Below are 16,604 nucleotides of genomic sequence, written 5' to 3'. Positions count from 1 at the left end.
TCATAAAATTGCTCATGGGCGCTGTGAAAGGAACTTAATTTCTCTCATTCTACAAGGAATGCAGAAACGTCTAGACAGAGCGCCCCACAATTACGTGTGCATTTGAGGCAGCTGCGCTGCAATATCCTCCTAGAATATAGGCAGCTGCTCCCTGTTAAGGAAGCAGAGTAGTCAGTGGAGCAGAGGATTGCAACACCTGCAGCTTGCTGTTACAGGTTGATGACATGGCTTGCCAGCTGGAGCCTGGTGGTTATATAGTCTCTTGCACACGTGAAGATTAGTAGGTTTGTTATAGTATTTCTTGTGCTTGTAATTCAGTTTTAATTAGTTATAACCAGCTGATTAGCACTTGCAATTAGTTGAGAATTAGTTCTAATTACTACTGATGTATATAAACAGAAGTATGTACAGATTCAGTCAATTAATGACTTGAGATAATAAAAACGAAGAAAGAGTTTTAGAATTCTCTTATTTTCCCTTAAGTTTTTTCTGTTTCCAAACATCATTGAATTCTTACTTGGTATCAGAGCCAGCCAATAATGGCGTCTGTTAATCTTGCTTCTTCTTCCTCAATTTAAACTCTTAATCATGCTACAAATTCAACAACTGTTTCCTTTACCTTTAACACACCAGTCAAGCTTGATCAGTCCAATTATCTCATATGGCGATCTCAAGTCCTAGCCTCAATTCGTGGAAACAGGCTCGAAAAGTTTATTGATAATGCAGTCACTCCACCTCCATCTCATATAGCTCAGAGAGTTGATGATAAACTCAGATCTGTAAAGAATCCAGAATTCACAACATGGAGATCTCAAGATCAAGTGATGCTTGGATGGCTGCTCTCTTCAATGAGTGAAGGAATCATTAGTCTAGTGTTCAACCTGGAAACATCACTTGAAGTGTGGAAAACTATTAAGGTACAATTTGGCTCGCAGTCTAAATCCAGACTTTTACATCTAAGATACATGATGAATTCAACAAGGAAAGATATGATGAATTCAACAAAAAAAGATGATATGAAAATCACAGACTATTTTATTAAGATGAAAAACATAGCTGATAATATGGCTGCAGCAGGAAGTGCTTTAAGTAGTGATAATCTGATTTTACATGTATTATCTAGCCTAGGACCAGATTATAATTCAGTAGCTACTTACATTACTGGTCAAGTAGGAGTTGGTAAAATGAATGTAAATGAAGCCTATGCTATGTTGTTAACTCAAGAGGCTAGGATTGAACAACAATCACAAATGCTTGCTGGTGTGGATATGAAAAACAATTTTTGAGGCAAATTATGCTCAAAATAGAGGAGTTAAGAAGGGAAACATATCAGGTGGAAGAGGTTTTGGTGGTTATGGCTATAACTCTGGGTTTGGAAATGGTGGTTATTACAAAGGAAACTTTGGCACTGAATCTACTAGTGGTGGTACTGGTTTTAATAGTCAGTTCAAAGGTTATCAATCTGGTAATCAAATAGGAGGAGGAGGAGGAAACTAGAACAATAACACTGGAGTTAACAATTTTAACAATGGGAAACCACCTATGAACTCTAAACCTCAGTGGAATACTTCAAAACCTACCTGCTAAATCTGCCTCAAGCCTGGACATACTGCAAACATTTGTTGGAAGCTGGAAGAATTCATTGCTTTAGGCTCTTACAGATCACCTCCAAATAGAGGACCAAAGGCTGCCTATTTAGCCAACATGGATGCTCCAGCTGATACTAATTAGTATCTTGACAGTGGTGCTACACACCACCTCACTAATGATATGAGCAATATGAATATGGCTGAACCTTTTACAGGTACTTCTAAACTTGTCATTGGTAATGGTGTTGGTTTATTCATAACACATACAGGTTCTGCTGTTTTGAGAATGAAAAGCTCTATAAATCATGTTGATCTTAAGCTAAACAATATTCTTCTTGTGCCTAAAATAACCAAAAACCTGATATGTATATCAAAACTAACCAGAGATAATGATGTTGTGGTAGAATTTACTAATGATTTCTGTTTTGTTAAGGACAAGGTGAGGAATTTGATCATGCTGCAGGGCAAAGCTGAAAAAGGATTGTACAGATTGCTATTTGTCTCCTCAAATAAAACCTCTCCTTATCTGTCAAACCAAGGTCTTTTTGCTCATGTTCAGTCAGATGTCTCAACTCAACCTATTTCCATGTTTTCTGTTGTTGATTCTAAATGTCAAAATAAAATTGCTTCTCAGTTACAAACTGAAGCACAATGTAGTCAAAACTCAGATTGTATGTTGAGTACTATGGTTTTACACCAAAGATTAGGTCATCCCAATGCTAGAGTGTTGAATCATGTTATCAATTCTTGTCCATCTTTTAAAACCATCGATGGTAATAAAGGTTTTGATTCTTGTGATGCTTGTAAGTTGGGAAAAATGCACAAACTTCATTTTCCAGTAACTGAAACCAAAACAAAAAATGCACTTGAAATCTTACATACAGATCTATGGGGGCCTGCTCTTACACTTTCTATACAAGGATATAAATATTATATCAGCTTTGTAGATGATTACACAAGATTCACCTGGATCTTTCCTTTAAAAACCAAAGTTGAAGCATTTCCAGTGTTCAAAGTTTTCAAAGCTCAAGTAGAGAAACAATTAGATAAACCTATCAAGTGTCTTCAATCTGATTGGGGTGGTGAGTATAGATCACTTGTTCATTTTCTTTAAACAGAGGGGATTCAGTTTAGACACTCCTATCCATATACTCACAATCAAAATGGACTTGTGGAAAGAAAACATAGACACATCACTGAGTTGGGTTTAACCTTGCTTGCACAAGCCAAGTTACCTATAAAATTTTGGTGGGATTCTTTTCATACAGCTACCCACATTATAAACAAACTTCCAACTCCTGTTCTTTCCTTGAAAACCCCTTATGAATATCTATTCCATCAAAAACCAGACTATCCATTTCTCAAAACTTTTGGTTGTGCTTGTTTTCCTTTCTTAAGAGATTGCAATCATCACAAGTTTCACTTCCATACTTCTAAATGTGTTTTCTTAGGATACAGCCCTTTACACAAAGGCTACAAGTGTCTTCATCCATCAGGAAGAATTTACATAGCTAGTCATGTTTTTTTTTATGAAACTTCCTTTCCATATTCTACTGATTCTACCTTCTTACAGTCTATGCCATCTAAATCTTCTGACTTCCTTTATAATTCCTTACAAGTATATCACATCTCAGTTCCTAATAGCAATCAGAATCCTTTAGCAGCTGCTCCTGCAGATACAGATTCTCATGCCTCCAGTTCTACTCACAACATCATCTCTCTTCCTATTCCTACATCACAAGTAATTTCCACCTCACTGATTTCACCAAATAATACTATATCTTCACCCATTGTCCACACAACATCACCAGCTGCTACCATAAACATTATACCAAACACTACAACTTCACCTGCAATACTACAAAATTCACCTTCCAGATCACTTCCCTCAGCTACAACCATAAACACTCATTCTATGATTACTAGAGCTAAAGCTGGCATATTCAAACCAAAGGCCTTCTTGACAGATCATAACAGCCTAGAACCTTCCAATGCTGGAGAAGTCTTATCTGATACTAAGTGGAAGGCAGCAATGCAAGATGAATATAATGCTCTCATTAGAAACAAAACCTGGAGCTTAGTACCAATGAATCCCGAATACAAGTTAGTAGGCTGCAAGTGGGTTTTTAGAACTAAATACAATACTGATGGTTCAGTCTCTAAGTACAAAGCTCGCTTAGTTGCAAAAGGGTTTCACCAAACTGCTGGGATAGATTACTCAGAAACTTTTAGTCCTGTAGTGAAATCTTCTACTGTCAGGGTTATTCTTAGCTTGGCAGTCATGCAAGGCTAGAATGTTAGACAAATTGATGCCAATAACGCATTTCTTAATGGGGATCTCATTGAGGATGTGTACATGCAACAGCCAGAGGGTTTTGTTTCAGAGGGAGGATACATCTGTAAACTAAACAAAGCTCTTTATGACTTAAAACAAGCTCCAAGAGCCTGGTATGATAAGTTTAAGGGATGTCTTACAAGTTGGAAATTCACTAATTCTAAGGCTGATACTTCTCTGTTTATTAGGCATGATGTCAAAGGCATAATTCTTGTCTTAATATATGTGGATGACATTCTGATCACTGGACCAGATTCAGACTTGCTGGAATCTTTTATTGCTAAGCTCAGCAAAGTTTTTGCATTAAAAGACTTGGGTCTAGTAACATATTTCCTTGGTGTAGAAGTCAGCTATACAGATCATGGAATGCACTTCCCTCAGACCAAGTACATCAAGGATCTGCTGTCCAAAGCCTCAATGCAAGACTACAAAGGAACTGACACTCCTTTCAGCACAGGCTACAAGTTGGAAAGGTCAACAAAAGGCTTATTGGGTGCTGAATTTGAGAATCCAACCCTCTATAGAAGCATTGTTGGAGGTTTGCAATACTTAATCTTAACCACACCAGACATTGCATATTTAGTGCATAAGCTTAGTCAGTACCTCAGTGCTCCTACACTTCAACACTGGTTAGCTTGTAAAAAAGTGCTCAGATACCTTCAAGCTACTGTCACATATGGTCTCTATATTTAGCAGGAGGGAACTCTGGAAACTATAGGACTAACAGGATATTCAGATGCTGATTGGGCATGTGATATTGATGCCAAAAAATCCATTGGAGCATATTGCATTTTCCTTGGTAATAATTTGGTTTCCTGGTCTTCAAAAAAGCAAGCCATTGTAGCAAAATCTAGTACTGAGAGTGAATACAGAGCCTTGTCAGCAGCCAGCTCTAAACTTTCTTGGCTGCAATCATTATTCTCTGAGCTCAACATCACAAAATTACCAACTTCTGTTCTATGGTGTGATAACCAGAGTGCTGGAGATCTACCTAGAAATCTAGTTTTTCACTCAAAATCAAAACACATAGAGCTAGACATTCATTATATTAGAGACAAGGTTCTTAACAAAGAATTGGAAGTGAGGTACATTCCCACTAAAGAGCAAGTTGCAGATGTTCTTACTAAGCCCCTGTCATTTCCTAAGTTTAGTTATTTTCGTTCCAAGCTCAATGTGTTCAACAGACCCTTGAGCTTGAGAGGGGATGTTAAGGAAGCTCACATGAGCAGAGTAGTCAGTGGAGCAGAGGATTGCAACACCTGCAGCTTGCTGTTACAGGTTGATGACATGGCTTGCCAGCTGGAGCCTGGTGGTTATATAGTCTCTTGCACACATGAAGATTAGTAGAGTTTGTTATAGTATTTATTGTGCTTGTAATTCAGTTTTAATTAGTTATAACCAGCTGATTAGCACTTGCAATTAGTTGAGAATCAGTTCTAATTACTACTGATGTATATAAACAGAAGTATGTACAGATTCAGTCAATTAATGACTTGAGATAATAAAAACGAAGAAAGAGTTTTAGAATTCTCTTATTTTCCCTTAAGTTTTTTCTGTTTCCAAACATCATTGAATTCTTACTCTCCCCCAAACATACCCTATGTCTAGGCAGCTTGTGGAACCTCATTTTATTGCTAAAGAAAAATAGGCTGGTCACACCCTATGCTTGTTATAATAAGCTTATTGTCATTGATTTTTATTTTAAATACAAATTACATCTCGTTTCTAAGCTATTGAATAAATCTCGTGAAAGTAGTTTGTACACTGACTATTGTTGTTACATATATTTGGAAATTTAGAGAACTATTGATGGCTTTATGGTCCCTGCGTTTTGCTTTCCGCTGCAAGAATTTAAGGCCAGTATGATGCATAAAAGAGAAAGTTTTAAGTAGAAATGGGGCAGATTATTATATATTTTCAAGATTTTTTCCCCTCCAATTTCGGTGAGTTTAATTAACCAAGGTTGATTCACACAACGGAGAGGGGAAAAAAAAAATAGGGTTCAAGTTTTATCAATTTTCATCCACAACATGGGTCCCTTTGAAAAACGGTCAGTGGTGTTGGATCACCGATCATTTAGTCCAAAGTAAACCATTCAAAGAAAAATTTGTCTATTGTCTGTCGACAGTATCGTCCCGTTATTGCACACTTCTTTTTGTCCTGAGCTAGCTCTTGATTGAATAGTTAGATCTGAACTAACATTTTTTTTTTTCGTGGCTGACTAAAGAAGACAAAGACTCTTATCAAATTGCCCGTAGTGGAAAAATTTTAGGTAGCGCGGTACAAAAATTTAGTAAGATAGGATTAGATGGGGCCATAGATAACACAGCACAAATGTCACACGTAAGACTGCAAAATCCAAGTCTTTCAAAAGTAAATTTGGCTGTGGGTATTTGTGATTAATCCTTGAACCGAAAAATTAGAAATTGCTCTAAAAATTGTAGAGCTAGAAAAAAGTAGAAATTAGTGCAGAACACTCTATATTAAATAATTTAATAGAAGAAAGATTAGAAAATACAAAATTTCTAGTAGATTGCACATCTCCATTAGACCCTATAATAATAATTAAAAAAAGTAAGTGTTAGATATTACACTCTTACGTACTTATCTATAGTAAAACATAATTACAATAGGCAACTAAATTTATTAGATCATATGAAAATGTAATTTTAAAAATTAGAAATAAACTAGAATAGTTAAAGAATTAGTTTATGAATTTTCAAAAACTAGCATATTTGGATTTACAAATTAGTAGTCATAGGAAAATAAAATTAAACTTAATCATAATATAGAGCATTTAGAAAATCAATATAAACATATTCCATATACGAGTAATGGTCAACAATAGACTTAATAATTAATCTTGGACAGCACTTAGAAGTTAAACTAGAAAAGCTTAAAGAACTAGTATTACGGTTAGGACAATTTTTTGAAGCAAGTAACATAAAATACACAAAGAAAGAATTTAGACTATATTAAAGAGTCATTAGCTGATTTTAATAGTCAAATTACAAGGTTCGGTAATAAAAAAGAAATAATAGAATTAATAAAATTATTAGACATAAAAGCACCTAAACTAGTAGAATTATAAATCAAAAGTCTTGTAAAAGTTTTAAAAGTTGAAATAAAAATATTAAAAATACACAAAGAGATTTACAAATACAATTAAATTCAATAAAATTAATAGTAAATGAATGAGTTTAGATAAACCGTTAATAGAGTTCCACAAACATTTATCTGTAGTAAAAAAGTAGGATATAATTTTATTTTAGGATTAAATTTTATATTAGAAGATAACAGTAGTATATTAACAACTACTAATGAGATAAATTTCTTTAAAAAATCAACATTTGTACAACCTAAATTTGAGATGCATATTTTGCCTTACGAAAAGAAATCACTAGCAATGGAAAAAGAAGTAGATATTGCATTTTTTGACTCACTATCGGAGGAAGAAAATGCAGTAGATAGCAAGATAGAAAGCACTAAGAATTACATAATTAAGTTACACAGAGATTTAATAATTATAGAAAAATAGGTAATCCATAATTAGAAGATATAGAAATAAATATGCCTATAGTAAAAAATTTAAATACAGATAAAGAGAAAACTCTACATAATATTAGAGATAAGATTATAGAATTAATATTTAATAATCCTAAAAAATGTTTAGATGAAGAATTATTTGAAGAATTATGTAATAATGAGGAATTAACATATGATGATGTAGATTAAAAAAATTCCTATTTCTTTAAGTTTTTGTATTAATTTAATATCTTCACTATAAAATTTAAAATACTTTTGTCCATTTTTACTTAATTTATTATATAATGGTCTCATTAATGTACTAAGATTTTGGTATAAATTTCTTATTGTAATTTAACAATCCTAAGAAATTTAATATGCCATAGAATATTTGATTGGCTACTGAAATAAAATTTTTTTTACAATGTCTATACTATCACCAATGAGGGAAGAAATTTTTTGAATTTTTATTAATTGTCCTACTGGGGAATGGTTAAATATTTTTTCTAGTGCTTGCTTTTGTTGAAGTGTTTTGAGTTTTCTGGTGATAACTGATAAGTAATAAAATCTGACATTGATTTTGCAGTACTATATTTTGTCTAAATAATTCATTATTAGTACTTTCTAATGCAATTAACTTTTGTCTACATTCTTTAATGGCTTTCAATGATCATTCAAGGTCTCTGTACTTTTCACTCCATTCTTTTTATGCCGCTAATTTAAAAAAATGCAAGCAAAGATTCATTTTCACTTTTGTACATTAGCTACACAGTATAAAGAACAATTGAAAAAAGAATCTGGAATTTTCTTGCACTTTACTTTCCCCGTTTTTCATGCTTGAGCTACAGAGCTAGCCCGAAAATATTATAAGCGGACCCCAAACAATAATTATGTGTTCCTGGTTGACTTGAAAAATCGAAGTCTTTGGGTCGTGCCTCTGATATTTATTAACACATAACATAAGCATCCACCGAAGACTGAGCCACTGAAGTGCTGATTCGTGAAGGATCCACCTGTATTTAATTGAAGGAAACTGAATTTAAGCTTTGCTTCATTTACTTTAATTTTCCTTCGTAAGTGACTTGTTTATTAATTTGATGATATACTTATAGAGTCCTACTGAACTTATGATCAGGCTATATATTATTACAATTATTGTATACGGTGACCATGATGAAGATGATTTTTTTTTTTCCAAGGTCTCAGGACTTGAATGAATTTAGAGGAAGGAACGTCGAGACTGGTTTCTGGCGTTGAAATGAACAGGACCAGTAGGATCATGAGAGGAGTAAGAGAAATAAATGTCTGTGGAGTTCCATTTCTGTGTATTCCGCAGGGTGAAGTAAGAGAAATAACTGTTTTTGGAGTTCCATTTCTCTATATTCCGCTGCATGAGGCTTTCTGGCTGTGTTGTTTGTATTCAATGGTATTGGATCCTGTTTTCTTGTACATTCCTGTGACCAACGATGAGAAAAAGTGCTTCCAATTTGACAGATGGGTGATGAGTGTGGTTATTGCTGAACGTTCAGCATTTGGTATATGGTATTTGACAAATAGAACTTCAGAAATACGGGAGAGTCTACATCGAAATTATAGCAAATCTCTGTTGCCCGTCTTCCTACTTGATCTCTCCATCATTCTTCCACTCCCACAGGTCAATGTTTGTTCTGTCTACTTTTAATTTATTTGTTCCAACTTGCGAAGGAGGGGCACACACGCACACCTCTGACCGCCCAAAGTAATTTATGTTGGATTCCTAGCAAGCTGTTTGAAAGCTTAAAAGCTTGAATGAATAGACTGTTTGGTTACTGAGAAAATGTATTTAAAGTGCTAAGAAAATTTGTAAAAGACTTCTGAATCAAATGCTTTATTTCATTTTACTTAATAACAAAATGATTACAAGATGCTTGTATTTATACTCAACTGTTTACAGCTTAACAGAAAATAAAGAAGCTAACTGAATATGATCTTAACGTGTCTAACTAACTTCAGCTGAGCTGGCACTTCACTCTTCAATTGATTCAGCTGACTGTATTCATCTCACACGTGTGCTGCATCCTTCCATGCATAATGAGCTTCCTTGACAGCCCCCCTCAAACTCAAGGGGCATGGTTGCACATTGAGTTTGTCTATGAAATAATTGAAATGAATGAATGTCAGAGGCTTTGTCAAAGCATCAGCAATTTGCTCCTCGCTGGGAATATAGTTAATCTCTAACTCCTTTGCCAAAACTTTGTCTCTAATAAAGTGCATATCCAGTTCAATGTGTTTAGTCCTTGAATGATAAACTGGATTCTTGGCCAACTCTGTTGCACTTATATTATCACACCAGATAGTCGGTAATGAAGTACACTTAATGTTGAGTTCACTGAATAATGGCTGGATCCATGTTATCTCTGCACTTGCAGAAGCCAGAGCACGATATTCACTCTCTGCACTGGATCGTGTAACCACAGCCTGCTTCTTGGATGACCATGAAATTAGATTGTTTCCAAAATAAATGCAACATGCTCCTATTGATTTTCTGTCATCAACATCACATGCCCAATCTGCATCTGTAAATCATGTGATCTTCATTTCCCCACCTGCTGAAAACTTCAAACCATGATCTGCAGTTTCCTTAAGGTATCTAAGAACTCTTTTACAAGCCATAACATGCTGGAGTGTTGGAGCTGTCACATACTGGCTCAACTTATGCACATCAAATGCTATCTCTGGTCTGGTTAATACCAGATATTGTAAACCTCCAACTAAGCTTCTATAGCTTGTTGCATCCTCAATATATTGACCCAAACAGCCTTTGACTTCTTTCTGAAGCTTTGTTCCAGTAACTATGGGAGTGTCACAGCCTTTACAATTTTGCATATCAGCTTTGGATAACAAATCCAAGATATATTTCTTCTGAGATAAATAGATGCAGTCTTTAGCATAGGAAACTTCTATCCCCAGAAAATATGACAGAATTCCCAAGTCTTTTAAGGCAAAAGTCTTACTGAATTCTTAGATGAATTTTTCCAGCTCACCATTATCAGGTCTTGTTATTAGAATGTCATCAACATAGATTAAGATAAGTATCATTGAACCCTGCACTTCTTTGAAGAAGAGAGAGGTATCAGCCTTTGAATTCTGAAATTTCCAATTAGCAATAAGACAATTCTTAAGCTTGTCATACCAAGCTCTAGGAGCTTGCTTCAAGTCATACGAGGCTTGATTAAGCTTACATATATGATTGGGTTTTTGTTGATCAATAAAACCTTCAGGCTAATACATATAGACATCCTCTGTCAAGTTTCCATTCAAGAAGGCATTATTCACATCCACTTGCCTTATTTTCCATTTATGCATCACAGCTAAACTCAGAACAATCCTTATTGTTGAAGCTTTTACAACTAAGCTAAAGGTCTCAAAGTAATCCACACCTTCAGTTTGCTGAAAACCTTTGGCAACCAACCTGGCCTTGTGTTTGGCTATGCTTCCATCAGTATTTTGCTTAAGTCTAAACACCCATTTGTTGTCAACTACTTTGTATGCATTTGAAAATGGTACCAGTGACCAAGTCTTATTCTTTATCAAAGCTTCATACTCATCTACCATGGCTTGATGCCAATTCTGACTACTAAGAGCTTCTTGAACTGTACTGGGTTCTTTGTTGGCTAAGGTGACTGTATAGACCTTTGGTTTGAAGATTCCAGATTTTGATCTGGTAATCATTGGATGAGAAGATGGTTGGGAATGATTTCTAGTTTGAATTTTGTCTATGTTATGTGGAATAGAAGTTTCCTCTGATTGTAGAATGGATGATTGTACTGGTAATGTGTTTGGTGATAGTGAGGTTGAGGATGATAACTCTAAAGATGTGTGTGATGGATGTTCTTGTTGATTCAGAATATCTGTATGTGTGGGAACAGAGGGCATTTGTTCACTTCTTGCTGAGCCTGCTGATTGAAGACCTTCAAAGCTGCTGTTGGGTAAGGCCATTGTAGAAAGATGATAGATATGTTGTTGAGAGAAATTAGACACTGAGGTTTCAGAAGATATGGGGTTTTCTGATGAGTGAGATGTAGTGTTTATTGGATAAGGGAATGTGTTTTCATAAAAAATGACATGTCTAAGAACATAGACTTTGCCAGAACTTGCTAAGCACTTGTATCCTTTATAAGAGGGATTGTATCCAATAAAAATGCATTTAAAGGTGTGAAAATCAAACTTATGTTTGTTAAAATCTCTCAAGTATGGGTAGCAAAGACAACCAAAACACTTCAGGAATGTGTAATCTGGTTTGTGTTTGAAAAGTTTCTCTTAAGGAGATAAGAATTTCAGAACAGGGGTAGGCAATCTATTAATATGATACACTGCTGTATGAACAGCTTCCCACCAGAATTGAAGAAAAATGTTTGCTTGAGCCATGAGGGTTAAGCCTAGCTCAACTATATGCATGTGTTTCCTCTCAACAATACCATTCTGGTGATGAGTGTAAGGACATGAGTGTCTAAACATTATTCCATTTTGATTCAGAAAATCAATAAATGCTCTAAACTCTCCCCCAAGGTCAGATTGTAGCCTCTTAATTTTGGTATCAAACTGATTCTCAACTTGAGTTTTGAACAATTTAAAAACTTCAAATGCTTGTGATTTAACAGTTTCTATGTTATCTGCTTTCAAACACTGTGATAATAGTACTCGAGCTTGCTATCAGTTTGTTTTAAATAAGTGTAATGTCAAACCTGATATGATAACTTTGTTACATAGAAAGTTTGGTCATCCAAGCTCAATGACATTGGTGCATTTGCTCAAATCATGTAAACAGTTTAAAGTCTCTCCAAAAGACATGTTATCTTCTGCAAATACTTTATGTGAAGCATGTCAGCTAGGCAAAGTCCATAAGCAACATTTCTCAATAACTGAAACAAAAACAAAAGGGGTATTAGAATTGATTCATACTGATCTTTGGGGGCCTTCACCCACTGTGTCTAGAGATGGATACAAATACTATATTAGTTTTGTGGATGATTATACTAGGTACTCTTGGATCTATCCTCTTAAGCTCGAGTACTATTATCACAGTGTTTGAAAGCAGATAACATAGAAACTGGTTTATTTGGTTGGGATTTACAAAGATAAGATGTAGGTGATGAAGAAAGAGAATTAGATTTCAGCAGCAGCTTGTAAAGGCCTTTTTCAGCAATACCCTGCAGAAGAACTTGACCCTTTATGTCCTTCACAAAACAAACATTTCCACAAAATTCAACAGATACAGGATTATCAGATGTGAGTTTGGAAATACTTAATAGATTTTTGGCAATTGAAGGAGCAAGTAACACATCTTTAAGTGTTATTCTAGCATGTGTAGATAAAGATTTAGAAGCTCTTAATACCAGAAATGCATGTCCAACATGAGTAATAGACAAACCTTGACCATTTCGAATGATAAGCTGATCAGTACCTTTAAACTCTTCATTGATATGCAAATTCTCCATATTGTTGGTTAAATGGTGAGTTGCCCCACTATCCAGATACCATCCATCATCAGCAGTCCCTTCAAAATTAGCCATGAAAGCTGTTCCAGCTGCTCCAGAAGTGTATCCATCCGTTCTAGAATAGTAACTATTGCCAGATATAGAATCATAACCTGGAAACATATTATTATTTTCATAGCCAAAATCTGGATTAGAAGTAGAGCCATCAAAGTTTGAGAAATATGCTGCTCTTGGTGTTTTTTCCCTGCCAAAACCTCTTGGAACAGGTACAAAGTCTTCAACAAATCGGTGCCAACAAACATCAGCTGTATGACCATTCTTAAAGCAAATCTGACATACCAGCTCCCCAGCATTATTAAAGCTTCCTTGTGATCCACTCATATTAGCACCATTTCTAGCTAGAAAGGATGAGTTCTTAGGTACTGGATTCCTAGGAGCTGAAAAATGATTGAAATCAGCTGAGTTATTTCTAGGAAAAAATCCTCTGCCATATCCATTTCTAACACCTCCATTAAATATTCTTGGAGAGTAATTCATATTTGCTCTGCCAAAGAAAGGAGTTCTACCACCAGAATAACCTCCTCGTTTAAAACTTCCTCTACGTTGTGCAAAATAAGCTCTAGGATAATATGCATTCGTATATGCATAGTTTGCATTAAACATACTTCTGTCACCTTGCTCCTGCTCTAATCTAGTCTCATGAGTGAGTAACAGTGCATAAGCATCATCAAATTCCATTCGTGAACCATTTATAAATGTAGCAATATCACGAACTCCTGGTCCTAATCCATTAAGAATAGTTAACATAAGATCCTTCTCTGTAATTGAACTACCAGCATTGGCTAGCTTATCAGCTATTGCTTTTATTTTAATACAATAATCTTCAACACTAAGAGCTTCCTTTTTAAGAATGTTTAGTTCATATCTGAGCTGAAGAACTCGAGCTTCAAATTGAACTCCAAATTTCTTTTCCAAAGTTTTCCATATATCAAATGAACTCTCACAATTGATAACAAGACTTAAGATACCTTCACTTAATGATGACAGTAGCCAGCCAAGAAGTGTCTGATCCTGTGATCTCCAGATCTGATATTCTGGATTTTCAATTTGTTGTGTAGATCCATTTGCTTGAGTTAACAGAAGACACTTATCAGGTACTGATTTGGCTCCTGTGACGAAATCTTCCAAACGATTGCCTCTTATTGAAGCTAAAACTTGAGAGCGCCAGAGTAAGTAATTTGATCGATCTAACTTGATAGGATTAGTAAAGGAGAAGTTGATTTGAGTAGATTGATTTGTGTTGTTTGTTGTTTGATTACGAAAGCTTGACTGTTGATTACTAGAACTAGCTCTGTATGGCTCTGATACCATGTTTGAAAGCTTAAAAGCTTGAATGAATAGACTGTTTGGTTACTGAGAAAATGTATTTAAAGTGCTAAGAAAATTTGTAAAAGACTTCTGAATCAAATGCTTTATTTCATTTTACTTAATAACAAAATGATTACAAGATGCTTGTATTTATACTCAGTTGTTTACAGCTTAACAGAAAATAAAGAAGCTAACTGAATATGATCTTAACGTGTCTAACTTACTTCAGCTGAGCTGGCACTTCACTCTTCAATTGATTCAGCTGACTGTATTCATCTCACACGTGTGCTGCATCCTTCCATGCATAATGAGCTTCCTTGACACAAGCATGTATAGGTTGTATTTTGTACGATTAATTTTCTTTTTTTTTTAATATTTACAAACTATTCAGGTGTTGGTGCTTCTAGCTTATAGTCAAAGAATTAGTGGCCAGGAATTTTTCTCTCTGATGAACCTGTTTCTTGTACAACATGGGTTAAAGGTTATCCGATTGGCTAAATTGATTACAGAATGGAAGAATTCATATAACCTTAATAAATGGGCCAATCTGACGTTCAATTTCGGTTACCTACAGGCTGCTAACGTAAGTTTACTTGCCTCTTAAGTCTCCAAAATGTTCTATTTCTCTTTACTGTTTTTTGGGTAATTTATAGTTCCTGGTGATCTACTTGACGGTTCTTTAGGTGTTTGGATCATTATGGTACTTTTTCGCTGTACAAAGAAAGGCTGAATGTTGGAAGAAAGCCTGCACAGATTTTACCAGATGTGATTTCCTTCCTTTGCACTGCGATGACAGTTTAACAAACTACACATTTTTTAGTGATTTTTGCTCTACAAAGACCCAAAATGCAACTATCTATGATTTTGGGATATTCCGTGATGCTATTCAATCGGGTGTTTTGGATCAAAACTATTTTTTTCGGAGGTACTTGCCTTGTTTTCAATGGAGCCTGCAAGCTCTCAGGTTAAGGCTTACATTTATCTTGAGCAATAAGCACAAAGATCCAATTCTACTAGTGAGCAAAAAACACGAGGGACATGATAAGACTTGCAGCCTCTCGGGGCCAAAAGTTTGGTTAATGAACCGTAGATTGAGACTATGCATATGGATAAGTTCTAACCTCAAGTCGTAACTATTAGTTGCCTGCGGCCCCAACTCAATCAAAAGGTGCTACAGAAATTACATATTTATTGGAAATTTTTTTTTTTTGGTTGTTTGATTAATTGTGCATGAAGTCAAAGTCTTGAGGAACCACAGTGTCTAGATACTTATTAGCACATAAGATAAGCATGCTCTGAACTCCGAAGACTCAGCCACTGAAGTGATGATTTGTGAAGGATCCACCTGTATTTAATTGAAGGAAACTGAAATCAAGCTTTGCTTCATTTACTTAAATTTCCCTTCCCCTTCGTTGATTATGTAAGCCTTAAGCGAGTTGTCTATTAATTTAATGACATACGTATAGAACCCTACTGAGCTGAAGTGCAAGCTATGTATTATTACAATTATCGTATATGGTGATGACGATGAAGTTGACTTTATTTTTTCAGGTCTCGGGACTTGAATTTAGAGGAAGGAACGCCGAGACGAGTTGCTAGTGTTGAAATGGACTGCATCAGTTGGAGCGCGAGAGAAGCAGCAAAATCTGTTTATCGCACTCTGAACGAAAGCTTGGGTAATGGAGGAAAAACATGCCTTCAGCAGATTCGTGATCTGCCGATACGTTTCCTGGAAGTTAATTTTTTGCTGATTTATGTGTATTCCATGGTATTTGATCCTGTTTTCTTGTACCTTCCCGTGATCAACGATGACAAAAAGTGCTTCCAATTTGACATATGGGCTTTGAGGGTGGGTATTGTTGAACGCACAGGATGTGATATATATTTTTTGATAAATAATGCTTTTCAACTATGGGAGAATTGGCATCGAAATTATAGCATATCTCTGTTGCCCGTCTTCCTATTTGATCTCGCCATCATTCTTCCACTCCCACAGGTAAATGTTTGTTCTGTCGTACTTTTTACTTATTTGTTCCAATTAGCCAAGCAAGGGCACGCGCGCACACCTATGGACGCCCAAACCAATTTATGTTGGATTTCTAGCAAGCACACAGGTTGTAATTTTTTTCTTTTCATATGGAATCATATTTCATAATTGATAATTCTATCTTTATGGTGTACAAACTGTTCAGGTGTTGGTGCTTCTAGTTTATAGTAACGTGATGAGTGGCAAGAAATTTTTCTCTGTGATGAACCTGTTTATTGTCCAACATTTGCTAAAGGTTATCCGATTGTATGCATTGATTAAAG

The 16,604-nt window shown here is 35.3% G+C and overlaps 1 protein-coding gene and 1 non-coding gene across 7 annotated transcripts in view; both read left to right on the top strand.

The window, feature by feature from the left end:
- The window catches only part of LOC102615564 (cyclic nucleotide-gated ion channel 1-like), a 42,483-nt gene that overhangs the window by 9,003 nt on the left and 16,876 nt on the right, over positions 1 to 16,604 (top strand). For 2 of the 6 annotated variants that reach the window (XM_052433326.1, XM_052433325.1), the window contains exon 2: positions 8,649 to 9,103. In XM_052433326.1, the coding sequence (XP_052289286.1) occupies positions 8,663 to 9,103 (441 nt within the window). In that variant the 5' untranslated portion in view covers positions 8,649 to 8,662. Of the gene's footprint in view, positions 1 to 8,505; positions 9,104 to 16,604 lie in introns of those variants that run through there. The other 4 variants (XM_052433330.1, XM_052433329.1, XM_052433331.1 and 1 more) reach the window with 3 other exon arrangements.
- Positions 1,083 to 1,219, top strand: LOC112495712 (small nucleolar RNA Z247). Its single transcript, XR_003062041.1, has one exon. It is a non-coding gene; the product is annotated as a small nucleolar RNA Z247 (small nucleolar RNA).

The sequence above is a fragment of the Citrus sinensis genome, chromosome 9 (assembly GCF_022201045.2).
Source record: "Citrus sinensis cultivar Valencia sweet orange chromosome 9, DVS_A1.0, whole genome shotgun sequence".
In the NCBI taxonomy this organism is placed as follows: domain Eukaryota; kingdom Viridiplantae; phylum Streptophyta; class Magnoliopsida; order Sapindales; family Rutaceae; genus Citrus; species Citrus sinensis.
The sequence above is the reverse complement of the archived record's forward strand: the minus strand, read 5'-3'. Positions and strand labels throughout refer to the sequence as shown.